Raw genomic sequence first — 23808 nt, 5'->3', positions numbered from 1 at the left:
GTGCGGAGCGCCTCTGCCTGTCTGTCTGTCTGTCTGTTTGTCTGTCTATCTCTGTCTGTCTGTCTGTCTCTTTATCTGTCTGTCTGTCTGTCTGTTTGTGTGTTTGTCCGTCTATCTCTGTCTGTCTGTGTGTGTGTTTGTCTGTCTATCTCTGTCTGTCTGTCTGTCTGTGTCTGTCTCTGTGTGTCTGTCTCTTTGTCTGTCTGTCTGTGTGTCTGTCTCTGTGTGTCTGTCTGTCTCTTTATCTGTCTGTCTGTCTGTCTGTGTGTCTGTCTCTGTGTGTCTGTCTGTCTCTTTATCTGTCTGTGTGTCTGTCTGCCTCTGTGTGTCTGTCTGTCTCTTTATCTGTCTGCCTGTCTGTCTGTCTCTGACTGTCTGTCTGTCTGTCTGTCTGTCTCTTTATCTGTCTACTTGTCTCTGTCTGTCTGTCTGTCTCTGACTGTCTGTCTGTCTGTCTCTTTATCCGTCTGCTTGTCTCTGTCTGTCTGTCTGTCTCTGTCTGTCTGCTTGTCTGTCTGTCTGTCTGCCTGTCTGTTTGTCTGTGTGTCTGTCTGTCTCTGTCTGTCTCTGTGTGTCTGTCTGTCTCTTTATCTGTCTGCTTGTCTTTGTCTTTCTGTCTGTCTCTTTATCTGTCTGCCTGTCTGTCTCTGACTGTCTGTCTGTGTGTCTGTCTGTCTCTTTATCTGTCTGCTTGTCTTTGTCTTTCTGTCTGTCTCTTTATCTGTCTGCCTGTCTGTCTCTGACTGTCTGTCTGTCTGTCTGTGTGTCTGTCTGTCTCTTTATCTGTCTGTCTGCCTGTCTGTTTGTCTGTCTGTGTCTGTCTGTCTGTGTTTGTCTGTCTCTTTATCTATCTGTCTGTCTCTTTATCTGTCTTTCTGTCTCTTTATCTATCTGTCTGTCTCTTTATCTGTCTGTCTGTCTGTCTGTCTCTGTCAAGCAGCAAAGCAAAGCAGGAAAGGGTTTTGTTGTACCACCACACATACTCTGCTGCCTGCTGACTTTCAGACAGCCTAAACCCCAGGACTGGGGGTTCGATACCAGACTGATGACCATTGAATACTGTTTCCACCATTACTGTAAATGATAAGGTTAGGGCATAAGGTGGGCTTAGGTTAAGGTAGAGGAAACACATCTCGTCAGGGAAAAGTCTCTGACATAAAACCTTTATCGAGGGGTCGCCAAGGCTCCTTTTTGGGGAAAGGACTGCGCTAAAAATGCAGAAGAGTTGTCGTGTAGCCAGTTGACAGAGGCTTTCGTATATTTGAGGGACAGGAGATATGTGAACATTCACTGTGGTAAAGGGCTAAATGATGCTAGTGACAGTTAGCTTACTACTGATGGAAAACTTTAGCTAATGTCAGCTAGAGTGGGAGGCTGCTGCGGTACAGTCATACAGACTATTGTAACTAAATGTCAGCCTAGATCAAGCAGCTGATTATACAACACATAATGACTCATTCAAATATGTACAGAGGTCAAGATAGGCAATATCTGGCCACTGCTTTGGGTTCTTGATACACTTGTATGGGGAAAGACTGAGGGGACATGACAGCAATAAAGCTTATGCAAAACAATGATTACATATGTCTTTAAAACAAACGTTTATTTAGCAATACATAAATACCTACAAACTAGTCAAAATGATCTAAACACACATCAAATTGCATTGACATCTATTGGATCTTCTGTTTTCGATCTTCCAAAAGGAAGTACCCGTATGCGCCGTTCTGATGATGAGTAATCATACTACCTCATCTGTGGCGCTGCCTTCACATACCCTCATTGCTTTAACATACATTTGTTAATTTGTAATGTATTGTATGTTATTGTATTGTATTGTATATAGATCACATAAGGCCTTTTGTAAAAGCCTTCCCAGGGAAGACAGATGAACATTAGCGTATTAGCTTTCACATTTATATTGATGTGGAAATTGAAATGTTGATTAATGTACACTGTCACTGGATAAAACAATAAAAGAAAAAGCGCCCCCCGGCTGCAATGACGGTGCTGTGAATAATGTGGAAGACCCCGAAACACTGACCAATCAGAGCGGACTATGCTTTTTCAGGAGAGTGTCTTAAAGACACAGGCGCTAAAACAGAGTGTTTCAGACCGAGGGTGAATACAGGTATATTCCGACAGACACTGTGAGGAAAATAATGTATTTTCGGAACATTAAAGCATGTAAACATGTTCTAGTAGAAACCCAAAATAGAAATATGAAGCTGAAAATGAACAAAATGCGGGACCTTTAATTATAGAATATATATATAATTAATTATATCACTTCTTTACAATCAGACATCACTCATGCATAAAGGCAACATGCAAGGAAAAACTCTTGTCACTCTACAATGGGTTGATGTGTTGTTGTTGTTGTTGTTATGTGGTAGGGTGCCCATTGCAGTATATTGACAAATTATGTTAGAAGCCAATATGTTTTTCACAGATCCAGTGTCGTAAGGTGGCACAGTTATCATCATTCCAACTGCTCAGCGATCCATACCAAAAAGTGTCAACGCAGTCTCCCTGTCCTCCAAACCTTCCACTGGGCTGACCTGTTTTCCAAAACCTGTTCAAAAAAGACAAATCTGTGATTATTACAGAACATGATGCACAATGCGCCATAAGTCCACAAACAGACTGTAACATAGCAGTAAAGAAAAGAAAATGTCTAACCCTGTGTTGTTCAGAAATGAGCCATCTACCCATTTCCATGTTCCCCTTTCTTCTCTGTCAGTCAGACCAATCCAGAATACACGATTTATAGAGTTGATGAATAGCTGCAACAATAGCCAAATTTGGACACAATTGTTAGATGGGGGTTCCTGTGATAATATTAAGACAACTAAACACCCTGTGCTCAGTGTTTTACATTCAAACAGAAAGGTTAGGGGACAAACCTCCTCTAGTTTTCTTTTACCTGCTCTTCATTGCTGTCTACAATGACCAGATCTGCCCCTCTGTCTTTGCAGTCCTGTCTGCTGTTCTCCCAGCTCAATTTAACCGAAGAAATGTAGTAAAAACTGTAGTTGAATGATGTACATCCATCCTTACAGAAGTGATCTACAAGGGCAGACAATTCAGGAAGTCAAAGTGTCAAATGTCCATTTCAGACACACAAAGAACAGATAGAAACAGTCAGATAGAAAGTCTACACTCACTGAATTCCACCAAGGTCTGGTTTATCTTTTCAGTCCAGCTCTTGCCGTGGGTCTGCAGTTTGGCTCGACCTGCAAGGGACATTAAATCCACACAGTGAGAGTCTTCTGATCCAGCACCAGTCGTCATTAACGGCACTGGAAATCTAATCTAACTACAGGCTCATGAACGGATGTTTAGCAGTGCAAATCTCGCTTTCTTAGAGAAAAAACATTTCTTACAGTGGAATCCAATGCCTATAATTCCAGCCAGGAGGACAACACAGAGCAGCACCAGGCATGCAGTTACAGCCCTGAAAAAACACCTGCCTGGGTGGGAAAGGTCACCAAAACTGAACTTTTGAAATAATTCAAACTGCAAAGGGAACACAGTCCTGTGTGTGTTTCATTATGTTACTCACCTGGCGGCTGTTGCACTGCACTTTGTGTTAACGCACTGTGACCCCTGAAGATTTCTGAGCTTTCGTAAATAATTACCATCCTCTCCTCCGCCTCATCACTCTCTCCGGTTTGATTGAAGGCTATTTCTTCCATTTGCTTTTGTTCACCAGGATCATTGTCATAAATACACGTAGACATTTCTGTTTGATATCAAGATCTGTTGGCCTCCTTTTTCTTCAAACCAACACCAAACTCCAGCTCACAAATGGAACAGAGTAGGTAGACTATGCCCAAACAAGCCTTATGTCTCTGTCCAGTACCACACATCCTTGTATGCTTCTGCGCTGCAGTACAGTTTCTTCTCACTTCTGTTCTACACTTTATAGCACCCAGCTGACAGGATGTTTCACCAGCTTCTCTGTGATACTGGAGTAAAGAGGAAGTCATTTCATACACTTCACTTAGCCAACACTGACATTTTCTTAAGAACGTATTAATCATCGGATCATCAGATGTATTTTTGTTAATGTCACATTATGCTCTGTTAAGGAATCGGCCTATGGAGTAACAATATATCACCATGACAGGTGGTAGACTGAGAAAACCCTTCACCCTGTTTAGTTGTACTATAGTGCTACTTACTGGCTGTTTATGGGACTAGAAAATGATTAACACTAAAAAAAGCTCTGGTTTTTCATCTTTTTTGTCTGTTTTAGTTGTCTGAGGCTCAGTTACATTAAGCATAGACATACATACATTACACATACATTAAGCATAGACACACATACATTACACATACATTAAGCATACATAAGTATTGAGTTCTTTTACTTGAACAAAAATATAGAAGCTTACAGTGGAAAAAAATCTGCACTGAAAGTTTAAATCCAGCATTCAGATTTTTACTTGAGGAACTCCAGTCTAAATCTTTTATTTACAATATACACATAATCACACACTCAATGTGATTATATGTATAATGTTAATACAAATAATCACATTGAGTCTTATTGGCATATTATTACGAAAACAGGTGATTTCCCCAACAATACACATTTTGTGTAAACAGCTTTTTCTGCGAATACTATCTTGTATATGATTTGAAAGTTCAGTGATTCTTGTAAAAAGTAAAGTATTATCAACAAAGTGACGTTAAAGTTTTAAAAATTCTCAACAGGATGACTACCAGTTGAGGTGGTTCGGGCATCTAGTAAGGATGCCCCCTGAGAGCCTCCCTAGGGAGGTGTTCCAGGCACGTCCAGCTGGGAGGAGGCCTCTGGGAAGACCCAGGACCAGGTGGAGAGATTATATCTCCACACTGGCCTGGGAACACCCTGGGATCCCCCAGTTAGAGCTGGTTAATGTGGAAAGGAAAGTATGAGGTCCCCTACTAGAGCTGCTGCCCCCGCGACCCGACCCCGGTTGAAGATAAGTGATAAAAGTGATGAGTGAGTATAAGTTTATTATTACTCATTATTATTACTATTGTCATCATTTAAGCATCAATTCAATTTCGTAGAGGTCAAGGTGATGCGTTTTTTTTAGAGCCCAAACAATTAATCATTCAGCGGATTAGCCTATCCAGAAAATCTAACCAATACCAAAATAGTTGCTGATTCATTTTGTTTGAATCATTATTTAACAATGGCCAGCATTTGCAGTTATCTTGTTGTCGTGTTGGGGTGTTGGTTGGACAAAAATCGTAATTTGAAGACATCCCTTTGGCAGAAACAGTAAGAGGCATTTTTCATTATCTTCCGATATTCTATAAACAAAACAATTCATTGTAAAAATAACTGGCAAGTAAATTGATAATGAGAGTAACTGATAGTTGCATCCTTACTCATTTTAATTATTTTATATACTGCTGGGTATGAGTTTTAAGGTCTCATATTGTAAAAAGTGAGACTTTCATGTCTTTTGATAATAAAGCAGGTTGAGGTGCTATATAAATACTGAGAAAGTATCAAAACACTCGATCCACAGAGGAATGCACACAGCCTGTATTCAAAATGTTGTGTCACAACTAGGGTTGCAAAGGGGCAGGATATCTCCAGTAAATTTAAGGAAACTTTCTATAGGAAGTTAAGCTGGGGTATATTGGAAATATTCAAAATTTGAAATGGGAGGTAATTTAAAACAACTGTGTTATATTCTTCTATGAATATAAACGCTTTGTTTCGTCATGGGCAAACATCCTTCATGGTATATTTGCACGTTAAACGTTAATACCATACATCAAAGATATTCACCACATTATATCAATAAAACTTCCGTGACTTTATGTAGTCCACGGGCTCAAATGTTTGGCTTCAATCGACTTGTGCTCGGGGCTCAAATGTGTTGTTTCAGTAGTCCAGGGTTCTAGAAATCATCTGTGCATGTGAAGGAGGAGTGCACAGTGCATGCAGAGGGCGTGCCCTCAATACCCCTGCAGTAAGAAGTGTGCCATGTGCATGTCATTGGGGAATAGCATAAATATTCTCAAGTGTACTTGCATGAAATATGGTTGTTTTAGATTTTGCTAAAATATATTTTAAATCCCTGTTAAGGGAAAGCTTTCAATTTGTGTAACTCCCATAAATCCCTGTTAATTCCCATTAATTTCCTTTTATTCCCATGGAAGGTTTCCAATTTTGAAAATTCCCAGAAAGTTTGAAACGCTAGTCACAACACATATCTTTCGCCACATTAAAACCTAAAACTGAGACGGTTGGAAAAGCTGCTGAGACTATTTTAGTCTGAAACCTCAGGGTCGCGTTTTAGTCTAGATGTACGGAGACGGAGAGCTTTGGGAACGGTGATGCAGGCACCCATGTCATTGGGTCTTATCACTTAGGTAGGTCTTCATATCTTCTGTTATTTCATCCTTGTGTTATTCTTTCCCTTTCCCATGGCCTCCTCCATGGATGGATAAAGCTCTTGGTACTGCTCTCATATGACGCCATATTTGCTTTGCAGCACTCCGATCCTGCGTATCCCACAGCCTTTACCGCTTTATACTTGTCTTACTTTTAGTAATAGTTCCACCTCTTTGTATGTCCAAGCAAAGATATCTCTGGTTTGACTTTTCACTTCTGCTGTTCTTCCTTCAAAGTATAGAGACAGTTCAATCCAATTTTATTTATAGTGCCAAATCCTGACAAAAGTTATCTCAAGACACTGTACATATAGGATAGGTCTAGACCACACTCTGGGACTTATTTATGAACCTGCTTCCTGTGTGTGTATGGTCACGTGATATGCATTTTCAGGCATGTTAAGGTGTGGTCACACATGCCAGAGATAAACGCTTCCCATTCACTTCCATTCCGTGCGAGTGAAAGGGTAAATAAAACATTAACTTCTGCAAAGTAAATTTGTATGGAGTTCAACTTTGGTGAACTTTGACCAGCGTGAAATATCGCCTCAACCGGCTGATCTGTCACCTGCATTCACGTATGTGTGACCATATACCCTAATTAATAAGGACAAAGATTATTTCTTATATGGAGCTTTAAAGCGTGTGACAATGAATATAGTTTTTGTTTTAATAATAATAATAATAATAATAATAATAATAAGAATCCATCAAATGTATATAGCGCTTTTCCAGGTGCTCAAAGATGCTTTTAACCATAGCAAACAAAAAAAAACCCAAAAAGCACTGTTTTATAATGGAAACATAGCAGTGTGGATGCAGTCTATATATGAGTAGAAAGTACTGCTGCAGTGCCTTTACAGTCATTTCCTGCCAGTGACGGTGCAGAGACGCAGAGAGCGTGGGCCCGGAAACACCGGCCAATCAGAGCAGACTTTTTTCAGGAGGGGGTCTTAAAGAGACAGGCGCTAAAACAGAGCATTTCAGACAGAGAGTGATTACAGGTATATTCAGACAGACAATGAATAATGTGTTTTTTGAACATTAAAGCGTGTAAACATATTCTAGCAGAAACACAAAAGTATGAACCTGAAAATTATTAAAATATGTCCCCTTTATGCTAGAACAAATCATCAAGATATAAGAAGCTGATATTTTGAATGAAAACTTGCAAAGTATAGCCTGTTAGTAATATCATAATTGTGTTGAGGGTAAATATTTGAATGAATATACTTGTACTCAAACTTTTTCTTAGGTACAGCACTTCAGTAGGCCAAATGTCTCCAATGTTCCAACCAGTGCATTATTCAGTATTGCAGCAATAGCACCACCATGACCACACGAGGGCAATATCGGAACTCTAATAATAAGTGTCATCTTTACATTTAGAATATGTCCATATGTGAAACAAAAATAAAGTGAGTTGTTGTGTTAAATGGCTGGAAGCGGAGAAAAAGAGACACCTCTGAATATGTTTGAAGTAGAATCGGCTTAATTCGTTCCATTATGAACCGTGACATGAGAAATATTCTGCAAATAGCCTTTTCCTGCATGATTAAGAAATGCAAATGAATTCAGTGATTTACATTCTATGAATTAAATGATGATATGATAGTAACGTCCATAAAAAGCCACGGGAAATCTTCCATAAATGTTGTTGCACTGTTTCCCGATGCACCCCATCAACAGACAAAAAGAGTTAGTGACACATGAATAAGTATTAGTGCCCGTTTATGTCCTGTAACCTATATTTGAAGAACGCCCCCCGTGCTGTTCTCGTCCACGCTGTTCCCTTCTGCGCTACTCGCCCCCGCCTCTTCCCCCCAGCGGAGAGGAAGAGCAGAGACAAGTGAACAACAAGCCGAGGCGAGGAGGAGAGGAAACTACATAGGTGGGTGTTTTCTCTCGCTCTTCATTCAGAGTGCGCTCGCCCTGCAGTGGACGCTAGTTTGTTTGTGCACTTGTAAGTTGTTTGTCGGAGCACGCCGAGAGTGTTTTTGTTGTCTCATCTCAACTCACCCGGGTGGAGGTTTGGTCGTGTCAGCAGCAGCAGTGGCAGCAGCAGTAGGCCTGAGTCCACCTCGCAAACACTTATGGACTTTGTAAAACAAGCCTAACAATCTCCAGAACAGGTAACGGCCTGTCCTTTGGCGGTTTGGCGCTCGGTACAGCTGGTCGGGATGTGTTGTGGGTGGAAAGAGGAGTGACCTTTAATGTGGGGAACTTGGTTGTTATAAACGCAGCGTTAGCACGCGAGCTACCATAGCACGAGCTAATGCAGCTAGCGTTGGTGTTTTCCACTCGTTAGCTTGGCGAATAACTTACTACGAGTGACACTTGGGACAAGTTTAACAACACGTATACGTGCACTTTAAATTGGTTGAACAAATAGTCCAGTTATCGCAACGTTAACCAGCTAATGGAGCAGGTTATTACGTGAGTGGCTGAATTGTTGGTGGCTGTTTGAACGTTTTATATTACATGTTCATGAGTCTTTTCTGTTTGCTGCGTGTAAATGCCGAAGCAGCAAGACTTTACCAGACTTTTCCGCCAGTTTTCTCCCACCTGGGGGGCGTTCAGGGCAGGTGAGAGGACACGGAAGTGACAGCCCGCCAGCCCGCCGCGTCACAGACCACAGTAAATGAGGAGTCAAAGTCCAGTCTCGGCTTACTTATCCATTCCCTATTCTGTATTGCACCTGAGCCGCCCACTCTCTGAGGACGGTGGAGCTGCGTGGTGCTTTCAGGTGACTATGCTGACATGGCGCAGATTGCCTTTGACTTTTGTTCATTTGAGTGCGTTTAAAGTCTAATGTGAGAACACACCGTTTGGTGTTGCAGCAGCTGTCTCTTGATGTGGCTTGCCAGGTAGGGGATGGAGACGAGATTGGTGGTGGTGGTGGAGCAAGGGAGGGTGGAGAGCAAGAACCTGTTGTGTGGGTCTGGGTGTGTGGGTGTGGTAAGGTGGCAGGCCTGTTTGTTGCTTCATTATTCAGTCCCTTGTGTAGAAAGGTTTGCTACGGACACCTTCTCAATTTACAGCTCTGTGGTGTGAACAGATGCTGGGTTATTCAAAGGGACCTGGGTAAAATCTGAGTAAGTGCATCACTCTGGGAGTACGCTTGCTGCTTTCAATTCGCAGCTCTGATCTTCTATAAGAACATACGAACCAAGCCCCGGGCATGTTTGACAGCTTGTCTAAAGTAACTGGATAGTTGATTTGAGTTGGTACAGTCAGCTGACCGTGAGTTTCAGTGCAACTTTGACATGCCTGTCATACTCCTCTCAATACCTTGGAGGCATGTCTGCTGCTTTGACCTGCTGGAACAGAGATGGAAAAGATTTTGAGCAAGTTTGGACATGCTGTTTTCTCAGAGAGGTTCCCTCTGTAAGATATAAAAAGGAGGGGCAAAACAATCTAAGTCGGACATTTCTTTCGATGCCTAAAATTTTTTTCCGAGCCTTTTTGTCTGTGGGGGCTGAAGACTTGATGTTTAGCCAGTTGTTTTAACCAGGGCTATCATTTGTGAGCCTCTGTAATGACGGGCTTTCATAGCACACCATGGGTGTGTCCCTCTGACACACAGAAGCTGGGGTTTTCTTATACAGCATTTGCTCCTCCTCCCTGTCTGTCTGTGCTCTCTCTCTCCATTTATCTCTCCTCCTCTCTCTACTTCCAACGGTTACACCTGCCCTCTGTGTTTTTATTTGAACGTCAGCCCGCTTTCCATGCAGGGGAGGTCATGTGAGAGAGAATACACAGAGCGAAATCAAAGTGCACAGATTTATGTGCAGCTTAGAAGGGAAGTTGTCGCACCGTACCCTCCCTCAGTGCTGGTGGTTAACTTCTTGGAAAGGTTGAGCGTCTTTGAATTTTTATGGTCCTCACTGCAGCAATTTATTTAACCCACTTCCTTGTTAAGTGGTGGTCACACTCTGATTGCAAGTCACAAGTGGTAAATCTTTACCAACTGCTGAACGTTGGTTTTTAGTTTTCTTGGCTGTTTTTCCATACAGCGATTGGCCAGCAGTGTTCACCGTTTGTCACGTTTTTACATGTGTTTTGAAATATCATCTGTTATGTTGCTGAATTCCTGTGTTTTGTGATAACATGTAATTTCTGACTGAACCTGAATTGAAGACTAAGATGATGTACTTGCCCAGATGTCGAACTGGCCTATGTTGACTGAATCAAATATGACAGTATCTAACCGCTAAGTGACTGACTCAGTGAACTCATGATATAAAACAAGACTAATTTATTACATTAGTCATAAATAAAGAAAATAAGTTACTGGTACTCTGGTTGGAGGGAATTTTGCCCAAAATACTGTACAACATTAAGATGCTGGTAAACATAAACAAAGGTTCCCCCATGAAAATGGCAAGCCACAATTTATTTAGTAGATTATGACCTTATCAACGTCCACAATCATTTAATATAGGTATTTGTTAAGTAAAATAGACCTCTGCTCATTTTGTAAAACACTGCTGAAGGTGAAATTATTAATGGGATAGAAATAGCCAAGATAGTGGCACTCAGGGTACCCTGCTTCACGCCTAATGTCAGCTAGGATCGGCTCCAGCCCCCCGCGACCCCCTTAAGGACAAGTGGGTGAAGATGATGGATGATGATGGCTGGATTCCTGTCTAAATTCTTTGACATTTGATGTTTCTTGTTGTGCAGTGATTAATCTCAGATAAACCAAGAAATATAGAATAATGAAAATAATCATTAATTGCAGTCCTTATTTGATACAATATTTCACCTAAACTAGAGGTAGATGATATCATTAGTGGGATGAAAATACATTTTCAAGTGGCCATGATCGTCAAAAACGTAGAGGCATTAATTATTCATTTCAATCAGCTAAAACACAACTTTTATCACGCAACAGTAATGCTGCGTTTCAGAGTGGGAAAAGACGGCATTAAAGCTTTATCATATTACAATGAACAAAAACCCAAGATTGAAGTCCAAAAACTTTTTTGCCCTCTGAATACAGTTCCCTGCACGCTTCCTTCCTCACTAAGAATAGTAAGTTGGTGTCCTGTAGATTAGACAGCTGGCCTTGCAGAGGTCCCTGAAGAGTCTGTGTGAATATGAGTGTGGGTGGGCGTGTGTGCATGTGCGCTCTCTCTGCAGCCACCACACTGTAGGCCACATGGGGGGGGGGTTACGGTTTTAAGTCAGGACGGCAAAGGCGGTAGTATTTGGGTGTGGGCCAAGGCTAACACACAAAACACGCTACACACACTGAGGCCAAATCTTTGTGTGACCATTCAATTGAGGCTGAGTCAGCGGAGCATTTGGCCAAGCCACAACAGAATGCATGTCAGCCTGCCACAACCACCAGTGACTGAGTCGCTGAAATAGCAGTGATAGCATATGATAAAGAGGCAATGCACTGCAGTCACAACACTCAGGGGGCCCTGGGTGATAGACGAACAAACTGGCTGCGAGTGTGTACTTCACAAAGTTTTCAGTGAGTAGTGGACTCTGATAGTGTGTGTACATATGTGTTGTGTTGGCTCAGGAAAGTGAGTGGCTTAGCAGCATAATTCCAGGGCCATCCCATTAGCAGATATGATGCTGCTAATAGCTTTACAATAGGTTAATGACTAATGCCGGCCTTTAAGTGGCTAAAGCCATTTAAAATTCTATCACAAGCAACTGCTCCCTGCCACAAGAATGTTAGTGGTGGGACTTGCATAGCTGTAGAGGTCGTGTGGGTCTGTCTGTCTGTTGCACGGAGACACAAGAGAGCGTCTTCCTCTGTGCCTAAAGAAGTGTTGACGTTTTGATAGAGCCACAAAGAACAACCCACGCTGTGGTATGTCCACTTATCTGTTGTAGGATGTTATAGTCCATTGCCAAGTTCGAATCTCGGTCCCTAATGTAAACCTTGACAGCTGCTATGGAGTCAACCTTCATGACACAACTAACATTTATTCGTAGCCTGCTGCCGAATCTAGTTCTGGGGATGGAAATTGATGCGATTTTATTGATACAAATGCCATCATCGATTCTGCTTATCTGACCGATGCTTTATTGTTTCCCGGTCAATTTTCTGTGTGGGGGAAAAAAAAAGTAGGCGCACACAGATTTTCAGTGTCAACGCAACTCATCCCAGCAAAGATCTGTCAGAATTAAGTGAATTCAATTTAATGCATTTTCAGATTCATACAGGCAGGGTTACATAAACCCACTTGAGAGATCATTGCAAACCATCTCTCAATTTGTGAGCATTATCCACTAAAGAAGCACTTTGTCAGTTTGTGGTCGGACGCCCTTATTGGTTCAGAGAAAGTAATGGGGCCCACTCTCTCTCTCCAGGATTGAAGCGTTTGACTGGAAAGGAGAAACGTTGGTGTGTGAGATGGATGAGAGCAGCACAATGGCAGAGTCAAGTGCTCCCTTATTAGGACAGTTTCCAACAGCTGAGACAGGATATGACACGCTAAATCCTACTGTGGAATGTATGACAATGGCGCTGTGTGTGTTTTGTGCATTTCTGTCTGCAAATGTTTTTTTCCGCACACAAGTGAAAAGAAACAGGGCAGCATTAACTTTACCAAAACTCACTTCAGTTTTAAGTTTTCAAGGATGTAACTGACGTCAGCCATGCACACTTGCCACCTTTATTTAGTCTCTGACCCACACACAATCGCTCGCCCTCACACCGATGTGTGCGCACTCTCATGCTGGCATTTGTGGGGACTCAAACCTAATACAGGAGTCTTTGTTCACTCAGCCAGTCTTGTGTGTGCAGATGGAGAGCAGATTTGATCTACATGAGTCAGTGAACTTTGAAGTACAAAATGCTTTTTGCCCTGGTTTGGAGATGAGCCACGCTCATGTCATCCCGTTATTAGACAGACACTGTTGAAGTAATCTTCCCCAGATTCTTCATTCCTCCATGACCAGCACTTCGAAAGTCTGAGAAAAGGGACTTTATTGTCTTAATTTGGGCTGGAGTGAAGTTCAGTTATTATCATGCCTCTGTAATTATGTTTAGGTCATCTGTGGCATGTGTTTAAGCTGCTGTATCTTCCAAAAGTCCAGGTTGACAATTGAAAGAAAAACAAAACCAAACGTTTCTCCTTATTTGCTCTGCTGCTTTGTATCCTATGGCATGTTCGTAGCATGTGACCATTCAAAATCTGTGCCAGTTAGGGAGCAAGCCGATTGCTTTGTCAATGGACTTCACACTCAACACTTAACATTAATATCAGGAAGTTGTACCTCAACTGCTTTTTGTTTTGTTTTTCGTGTAAGGTGTTATATTCCTGTGATCAGCTGATCACCGGCGATCCAAACCCATTCAGAGTGATACATCACCTCCGGATTCTCGTAAATCCCTCTGGGGCCTTTTTTTGTAATGGAAACAAGGCGAGAGAATGGCCATTTGAGAGGGCGTGGACTGAAACTTTCCCAGCGGCCACATTTTACCCTAATGGATTGAAGACGAGGATGATAGCCCATTGATTGAAGTCCAATGCATAATAAAAAAGGTTGTTGACCAGCTCTAGTTTTTACAACTTTTCTTGCGATTTTGAATTTGGTTTATTGCTTTCAGTTTGTTAGCAGTCAGGCCTTATTTAATCAGCTGCTACAGTAAATGACCATAGAGTGCATGCAACATGAAGTGTCCTCCATTATATAACTTGCAGAGTACAAATGAGGAAAACAAGGTCTTTTTTCCTGCTGAGAACACACCCTCTCAATTCAAACCGCTTATGGATTTTCACATTTGGTGTCACTTGATGGTGCGATTTCGTCCCCTGAATGCTCTGACACTTGCACTCGTCTCCCTTCTCTCCTTCCTCACTTTCTCTGCATCCTTGGAATGAAGAAGTGCTAACGAGCTCTGCAGCAGAAAACATGCTGTAATTGTCTCCCGTCATGTATCTCACTTTCTCAACTATTTTTAACCCTGCATAGCAGAAGGTGAAGAAACACTGAAAACGTGAATGTAGTTTGCTTCCATCCCTGCTCTGCTGAGGCTGGTCCCGCCTTGAATTTGAACTGAATAATCACTTTTGAAGATTGATTCTCAGGTAGTGAGCTCTTTCTTTGTGTCTGCTGTTCGTCCCCTCTGTGTTTCTTGCTCTGGTTCTGTCTGTGCTCACATTTTCTCTGTACCTTCTTCTTTATCTCCCTAGTTCTCTCTTGCGTCATTTATCTTCCCTTGCTTTGCCTTCCTGAATCAGCTCCAGCTGCTTTCTAACCTCTAAATTTCAACTTCATTAGCACTTCTGTATGTGCATTCCTGGATGTGCACGGTGCCAGGGCTCCTCTGGCTTTATATCTGTTAACTTGGGTGATTCAGGCTGCTGTGTGTCTGTTCTTTGATTAAATCTCGGTGTTGGTTCTACTCTCTGGTGTTGACCTTGTCCTGTCCTGTCCTGTCCTGTGCTCTGCTCTCAGCGTGTGAATGGAGCAGTGTGCAAGTACGGCCTCCCTGCTGGCCTCGGTGCGGGAGCAGGAGAGGCAGTTTGAGATGCTGAGCCGAGCTCTGGAGGAGGAGCGGAGGTCGTGTGCCGGCACCCTGCCCCGCCCCCTCCCCAACATGCAGGTAACGCGGAACAAACCCAGCCCCCCTTTTCCACCCACCCTCACATTTTCCATCGAAAAGTCCGTTGGATTCACCCTTGATCCGAGAGAGTTCATCGAATATCATCTCCATCTTCACCCACATCCCATCTGTGTGGACTGGCTGAAAGGCAGCAGAACCTAAACCAACCATGTGGGGAAAAATACCTCCTTGGTAGGTTTTAGTCAGGTTGGAGTCTTGAAGTGTGCTTGAATTTAGCTTGACATTTGGGAGTTAAAAGTTGAGTTAAATAAAGTGGCTGAAGCACCCTCCAATGCAGCCTTGTTGAGGAGGTCATTTGCACCCTCTGTGGCTCCTCACAGCTTTTGATCATGCATTTTTTCCCCCCATCCTCCACTGGTTCCTCGGTAACTGTCCATCTCAAAATAAAAGTCCTCCCATCTTCATCATCCAATCCACCAATCAAACTTAACCCAGTGTAACACATCATGTTTGTCTTGACGTCCACGGAGAGTTTGCATGTAGAGTGATTGAGTGTGTTCTGGGGCTTTTCCTGGACCATTGTTAAGAGTTGGTTGCCAGCTGGTTTATTTACTTCTGTACTTGTATTTATTTCCTGTATAAGGAAGACATCCGTCTGCTTCTGTTGTTTGTGGGGCAAAGTCCAGGAATACTAGGACAAGGGTCCAGTCAGACCTGTTTCATCTAGAGTTGTTCTGTTATCAAAGGCTATGTCCGTTATTGGTGAGAAATCAATTATCCTTCACCACCTTAAAACAGTAGTTGATAAATAATTGTTTTCAGAGAGGCGAATAATTATTTATTTCTAGTTTAGCGCACATTTTGCTAATGTTAGCTCTGACTAACGTCAGCATTGGCAATATCTTACACTGGAAGATCCCACCAGTTGAACGGTGATGTTAACAGTGTGCAAGGCTTCAGTTTCGATGGGTGGCACTCGTGTTGCCAATTGCATTTGCTGTTGAACTACTGTTGATACTTTTACTATGCAATTTAAAAACTTGAATGAATATATATATAGTAAAATCTCTAGTTGCTTTGGTAAAAATCTTTATTTCTGAATTGGTTTCATAGCTAAAGTGTGTACTGCTGTTTGCTTACACACCCTCTGTATCACACATGAGTCAGCTACCTGGTTCGGAGACTGTCGAGTGACTTCATGCTCTAAGTTTACCTCATAGACAGACCCAACCCACTCTCGCTCATTCTTTCACATCCTTATTGACACGCTTGGTCATTAGTGTGAATAAACCACACACACACACACACACACACACACACACACACACACACACACACACACACACACACACACACACTCTTTTGGCCCAGAGGCAACCTTTGAAACACACTCTCATAAACAACTGGGCTATCTTGCTCGCTCACTTTCCTTCTTTCGTTTGTCGCTCCTGCATGTGGGCACAAATGTCCTACGACACATTGCGGTCCCGTGTAATTCTAGTGGCTGATAAGGAGCAGTCATATAGTGAGTGTGCTGTAGTGAGAACAGGACAGAAATGTAGCCTGTGCTGGTTCTTATCTCTGCTGTGTGTATTTACATAGCCCAAAGGCTTCGGCATGCCTCTGCCACTCTCCCAGGCAGCGAAACACGACCTCAGTCTTAACTGACAGGTTCCCACACGCTCACATCTGCCCCGCACTTTCTACTATTCTCTCTGACAGAGTCCTTATCTGAACTAAAGAGTGTGTGACTTTGCTTAAACAAAGTCTTATTTAATTTATCTTGGCTTAGTGGATCTTTAAAAGGTTGTCACTGCTTCTCTCGCAAGTATTATTTCCAGCTTTCACTTAGTGCTGTTTTTTCTATTTTACATTTCTCTGAGGACGAGTCGACTGTATCTCCTCTCTGAATCACTGTTGAGCAATCCCCCCCTGGCTGTGCCTAATTCAGCCCCATATTAGTGGAGATAGGACTGCAGAGATGGTAGTCGTGATACATAGAGCTCCCCCTGTGGCTGGAATGTAAAGTGCACCACACCCATCACCACTCCTGGGCTGGCAATGCTGGTAGTGTCACCTCCATAAGAGAAAGAATGAGTCTCTTCCTTGTTTGTCTCTCTCCGTGGGTCTTTATTCATTTCATTGCTAATTTAATTCATCCTTTCAATGCATTCACAGTTCATTCATAAGTTGTTTGTTTGGTGAGTGTGTTCCATTTAGTGGTTTATGCTCAGGTGTGAAGTGTGCATACATTTAAGCCTTTGTTTGTGTTAATGTTGTTTACACAGGGCTTAGTTAACATTAAGCCGAAGGCAAGTGGCCTACATGTTTCACTTGCCCTATTAAAAAAACAGTGATTTGGACAAGCATTCTAATGTATTAATGTACAAAACATACAATTAAAATGTGACCGTTATATAGCTTGGCCGATTCTAACTAATTCCTTTTTAAAAAATTTTTTACACCACTTTATGACTAATAAAATTAAATGTCAGGTATCAGCTTGTGAGGTTTCTGTAGCTTGTAGCTAGCTGTAATTGTATCTAACTAAGTCATTTAATACTGCCAGGAAAGTGAAGTCATGTTTTGGTTGGGAGATGGGTAAAACATTTTCCAACTGGCCACCATCAACTCAACAACCGGCAAAATCATGACCCGCCCATCTCTGCCTCTGGTTGGCTAACCCTGGTATTCTTAGCCTAACCAACCATACTCCTCATGCCTAACCTCAACACAACCAACGAAGGTAACGAATACTAGCCAATCAGAGGCAGAGTAGGGCAGGTCGTGAGCTCGCCGTCTTAGTAAAAAAATGTGTATTGGAGCGGTGCGTTCACTATGTTTTAGTTAGCTAATAAACAAAATAAACTCACAAAATATCTAAGGAAATATTTGAGGAGCTCTTTTCCAAAACGCTATAAATCCATTTTAATAGTTTTCAGGAAAATTAAATTTTTTACCTAGACCCTCACATTTGGTTAATATTCAATTTATCTTGTCAAAATGGTTTACGGCTCAGTCTGAACATGTAGAACGGACGGATGAAACAAAAAACTCTCCCGCTTCAGAGCGCCGTCATGTTGGATCGCATAGAACGCTGACTGAATTCTGATTGGTCGAGAGGACGTATCGCATTTAGGCTAAAAATAGGTTTGGCGCTGGTCGCGGTTTGGAAAGGAACTGTATCTTGCGGACCATTTTAAACAAGGAAATATAGCGATTTGGCATGAAACACTGATGAAGCAGTGAATAGGTTCTGCATACAGAAAAGTGGCACGACACACTAATTTTTTTTTAATTTGGCTGTTATCTCGTTTTGGAAAAGAGCTCTTCATTTGTGCATCCATTTTCCTTATTAAACAGAAAAACAATTGTACACCTGAATTCAAATTTCTGTCTTTGGCCGAAATAAGACCAGCTTAGTTGTCTTGTTAACTCATCAAAATACACTTCATTCAGACTTGACAGACAAAAACTCACCAAAGCAGTCTTTGTTAGGCTTTCCAGTCCTTCAACAACCACCGACTCTGGTTTGGTCCGCTGTAGGTTTCCCATGTGGTAAGGCTGTTACAGGCCTTACCCCAGACTTTTTTGGGCTGAAACGCTACAAACCAAAGTTTACTACTATTGTCTCTCACTTGATTTTTGAAAGACAGCACGCGTTTTGTTCCCCGTTGGGCTGTTATTAGCCAACTGCCTCACCATAATGAAACGCATTATTTTTTTCTAACAGCAATGTAACTTAAAGTGTCCGAGCTTCTCAAGATAAAGCTTGGTGCCATTAAAACTCAAACTAATGCTCAGTTAATGTAGGGATGTGCGTTTGTGTTTATAAATGTTTAATCATCCTTTTATTCTAAGTAGTCGGTGTTTGTTGGATGCCCTAATGTGTATTTTGTCTTTCCTGCAGAACGGCCGCATTCCTTGTGATGCAGATATAGAGAGGCTGACACTGAACGAGGGTTACATCAACGGGACACATCATGTAAGCATCTTCAGAGCCCTCTCTATTTCTCCATTTAACGCTTAAGAAGGTTCAGGATATCTAATGTGAGACCTACATTTGGGTTTTTGTCTGAAATGTGTTTGTGTGTGCAGTTCAGGATGGATCCTGGTCAGGTGGTGCAGGAAACCTACACGGTGGAGGAAGATCCCCAGGAGGCGCCACCTGTTGTCTCTGTGGAGACAAGTGAAGATGGAACCACGCGGCGCACAGAAACCACGGTAACATGAGTTGATGAAAAATGGAAATTCACTTTGCAAAATGTGCAGTCTACAGCACTAAATGACTAAAAAAGGAAGAAAAGCTTTGTGTGGCATACATTTGTCACTTAAGAGTTTAAGCCTTTACACACTGGGGTCCTGCCATTACATTGCATTAAAACTATTCCTACTGGCAGTGATGTGAGTCTGCACCAGTTGTAAATAATAATAAAAGGTTTGACTATTCGTGCCAGCTCATCTACCACAGTGGCTTCGGACATATTTTAGGATGGTGGTGGGACAATTTTTATGTGTCCTGTATCTCGTTTCCACGGCTGCAGAGTGGAGTAACAGGGGTTAGCTCCAGAGACTTCAGCCCTGTAGACAAAAGTAAAGTAAAGTGTCTCCCCCTGTTCTTTCGGTCAGATTACGGTCAGAAAGCTGAAGCAGAAAAAGCTAACACTGAGCTACTTGAAGCTATATTATTGAGTTTCTATTTAGCAAAATAGTGAATCAGTAGATCTGGTATGCGCTACTTTTGTCAAGGTTTAAGGAATAATAACTAAATAGTCTATGGTTCGGACTACAGAGCCTCCGTGTACAAGTACTGGCACAGTGTGGTTGGTTGATATTCGCACAGAAAAATCAACATTCATATTTCTTCCTTCTTTTGCCCTTTCAGGTAAAAAAAGTAGTAAAGACCACCACCACTCGCACAGTCATCCCTTCAGTGTCAGATACACTCTCCCTGGATGGTGGAGGTTCAGTGACAGGTATGGGGGGCTACACTGCACCCATGGTCTACAGACAGGGACCCGGAGGTGGCGTGCCCATGGACTACCCCACTCACACTGTGCCCCGCAACTACCACTACGGACCGCCAGGGGGCTACGATGACTACCGCCCTGGACCCCCATCCGAGACCTACACAAGCCTTAGCAGGGGTGCTCGCATGGATGATCACTACAGGTATAGTTTTTATTGAAACTCGTGTATAATTAAGCACAGCTGATCTAGGATACAAGCCATTTAGACAGAGTAGACATTAAAGCTGTGGTATGCATTCTGATAATCATTTTAGCCTCTGAGACAGATTTGAAAAAAGCAAGCAGAGGCGAGCAGAGGCTGCTTGCTGGTATCGGTCTTTTCCTTCTCCATACTGTAACCGAAGCACTGGTAGCTGAGCTGCTAAGCTAATTACTAGCTGCTCAGAGTTTACAGAGAGGGAGAAGCAATGGGAGGGATAGAGGCGGGAGGATGAGGAGCAGGGGAGACAAGGGGAGACAAGGGGAGCCTTTCGGCACCCGTGATGGATGGCTCCCATTGGTCAATTTCTATGCAGGCCTACGGCTAATAGACCGAATGGATTTTTTTGGTTCTTTTTGCTATTCATATTGTGTAGATCGGACTACAGGACCATCATTTGCATATAAACAATGTTACTAATGATTACTAATATTCCAAATCATAGACCATAGCTTTAAGTTTACAATTTAAATAGGTTACAGTGTTTCCTCAATGATGGAATTGTAGCATTGTACAACACCTTTGTCTAGTAGGAGATGCAGTCAATTATATGGCAACATTTAAAAACAATAAGTCTCTTCAAAACTTGGATATCCATTTGCTCCCCTTTCCCACCTCCCCTCCCCACTAACTTTAGCCAAGTAACCACCTCCTCCTCCTCCTCCTCCTCCTCCTCCTCCTCCTCCTCTCCCTCCCCCTCCCCATCACCCCAACAAGCGTCCCTTCTCTTTCGTCTTCTGACCATCATTAAACTCATTTTAAATTTCAAATGTGATTTGACAAACAAGCTGTTCATTTATGTGACCCATATCACCCATTGGGTAACCGTTGCATCCGTGTACATGGGTGTTAGCTAGTGGCTAGCTAGCTGTCATTTATTCTTCCAATTATTCATTCTTAACTGTCCTTTTTCCCCAGAGTAAACTTCATCATCAACAGTGTTAATTTACCTAATGACATTTTTACTGATAAAATAACTTCCATTTCCATTTCTTGAAGGGAATCATATCCAGATAATATTGTTAATATCTCTGTAAGGGAATCTGTCATCTTTCACACGTCATCTTGGCCCTTGCGCATAGAAGCGAAAGTAAACAATTGTGCATGTGCAATTCATTGTCAGAGCTCCCACGCGCCCTGAAAAACTAGAAACTAGTTTTCCAGTCACGGAAACACCTGGAAATTGATTCAATCCTAAATTAATCTAAAATAATCTTGTTGTCTTGGAAATTGGAATGGTATTTTATCCTCTCAGATTGTCTCTTTAGTTTGAAACTCGACTTGTTTCCGGCTGTGGCTCAGGAGGTAGAGCGGGTCGCCAGATCCCCGGCTCCTCCAGTCTGCAAGATACTGAATCCCAAATATGCCTTCATTTTATCAATAATTGAATGACTATAATGAATAGATCTAGATTAGATCCTAATAAGCAAATGGCATCTTTCATAGTAGCCTGTGCCTTTATTGTATGAATGTCTGGTGAAAGAGTGAATGTGGCAAGTAGTGTAAAAATGCCTTGAGTGGTCAGAAGTACATAACTATATAAGTCCATAAGCTACACGCTATGACAGGTTTACCAGACATGAAGCACAATGCTTCCTTTTCATTTTGGCTCCCATGTCAGCCCATCTGTGGAGCAGAACAGACTTTCAGCAGTCAGAGCCACGGGCAGGTTAAATGTGTCGATAGGCCTACCGGGGAATTATATGACCGTAAGAGAGCAAGTGCTGGCCTGTATTTTCAAGAAAAACTTGTAGAAATGTCCTTCCAATTCTAACACTTAACGTCCTGTCCCTCCTCTCTCCAGACCGGTCCATCCAGATGGCTACAGAACTCTGGATCCAAGCTACAGAGCCCCCAGCAGGAACCAGCTGGACCCCTATGCTGCTCAGCCACAGGTATGTTCAACAATCACTGTATGACTTGCTTTTATCACAGCTTTAACATGGTCTGCTGACACTTCAAGCTTCACTTGCTTAATGTGCTGTTTTTCTTCCATGCTTTTTGTTAAGAATTGAATCCTATTCAATTTACAGTACAAACACAAATCTACAAGCCAAAGCATAAGTTTGCCATAGCATTTGGCTTGTTGCTTTTATTATTTTGGACCTTGTCCCTGTGAAGGTTGGGCGTATGGGAAGTGCCATGGAGCTATCCTCCATCCCGAGGTTTGTCCCAGAGCCGTACGGTCTGGAGGATGATCAGCGCAGCATGGGCTATGATGAGCCAGACTATGGCATGGGACACCCAATGCACTACAGCACTGTGCCCCGCAACATACATGCGTTTCCCCATGGGCCCCCACGCAGGACTGGGTAAGTTGCATATTTTTGTGTTGACTCATCTGTGTTTTAGGGCTGAGTAACATCTAGATGTTCTGTATGTATGTAGTCATTTTGAGTCATCTTTGTTAGGGATGTTTGTGTGTGACAGACATTATGTTACCTTCACAGCCATTTATGTTTTAGAGAAAAGAGGGAGTAAAGGGAAGAATATATTGAATTGTTGTTTTGGTTTTTAAATCCCCACTGTTATGAAAAACAAATCTGTTTTCCACCTGTGTGTGTGTGTGTGTGTCGTCATTCTCATATTTTCTCCTCCTCCCTCCCCAGGAGTTACGAGGGCACCTTGGATGGCGACATGAGTGGTCCAGGGGACATGTACTACTGGGGAGGAGGAGCTCCACTGGCCCAGGGTGAAAGAGGCAGCATGGCTTCATTGGACAGCACTCTAAGGAAAGCTCCTGGTCCCGGCCCCGGCGGCTGGCGTCAACCAGAGCTGCCTGAGGTCATCGCAATGCTGAACTACAGGCTGGACCCTGTCAGGAGCAACGCAGCTGCATACCTGCAGCATCTCACCTACAAGAATGACAAAGTAAGAGATGCACATGTGCAAGCATGTACTGTAACCAGTGTGATGTTGATTGGAATAGACTATGATTAAAGCAGTTAGTTGAAGAGCGCAGAGGTCAAAGTGCTGTCTCCCAGGACTGAAGATGATTAGTCAAAATCATTAATGAGGATGATTAAGGCCTGCATGATAGAGGAAAGCAAAGCCAGACAGAAAGCTGGAAGTAAAATAAGTTTGATGGATGGAAAACTTAATTTCAGGGAGTAGAGGGTGGAAACCTTTTTTTTTAAACTTTGTTTTATATTGAATATAGAGCGGGTTTTGAATTGGATCTGGCTTTAAATGTGGAAGTCAATGTTCAACCAGCGTTGCTGGTTGTTTAACTTGACAACTTGGCATGGCAATGCACCATAGACAGAACTTAAAATAAAGCAAAGCTTAACAAACAAGAAAAAACTTTCTGCATGAGCCTGCAACTTTTATGTTCACATTCAACATAAGTACTAAGCCAGCTGGTTTTGTCCAGTGACATTTACAATAAACTTTACTCAAACAAGATGGGATTATGTTGCATTATCAATCATGTTGAGAAAAAGGGAGAATGTGCTATTTTACTGCATTTCCACTAAGAATGAAGTGGTTAAGTTAAGAATTAATAAGATCTAAAAACAGATAGCTGGAAGATGTAGAATTTCCCGCATGTATATGATAAGTTTGTACATCATTGCATCTTTTACTTTTTTAAATGACTGATGTTGACATTATTTCGATGCGCTAGGGTGTTTAAA

The 23808-nt window shown here is 42.3% G+C and overlaps 1 protein-coding gene across 6 annotated transcripts in view; it reads left to right on the top strand.

Annotated features, from left to right (window-relative positions):
• The first annotated feature begins 8232 nt into the window (after window positions 1-8232).
• Window positions 8233-23808, top strand: part of ctnnd1 (catenin (cadherin-associated protein), delta 1) — a 32401-nt gene continuing 16825 nt past the window's right edge. Inside the window, exons 1-7 of one of the 6 annotated variants that reach the window (XM_083930223.1) lie at window positions 8233-8296; window positions 18855-18929; window positions 19043-19168; window positions 19830-20116; window positions 21978-22068; window positions 22295-22485; window positions 22783-23044. In XM_083930223.1, coding sequence (XP_083786349.1) covers window positions 19049-19168; window positions 19830-20116; window positions 21978-22068; window positions 22295-22485; window positions 22783-23044 — 951 coding nt within the window. In that variant the 5' untranslated portion in view covers window positions 8233-8296; window positions 18855-18929; window positions 19043-19048. The other 5 variants (XM_083930226.1, XM_083930224.1, XM_083930225.1 and 2 more) reach the window with 5 other exon arrangements.

Source organism: Echiichthys vipera (assembly GCF_963691815.1).
Source record: "Echiichthys vipera genome assembly, chromosome: 2".
NCBI lineage: Eukaryota > Metazoa > Chordata > Actinopteri > Perciformes > Trachinidae > Echiichthys > Echiichthys vipera.
The sequence above is the reverse complement of the archived record's forward strand: the minus strand, read 5'-3'. Positions and strand labels throughout refer to the sequence as shown.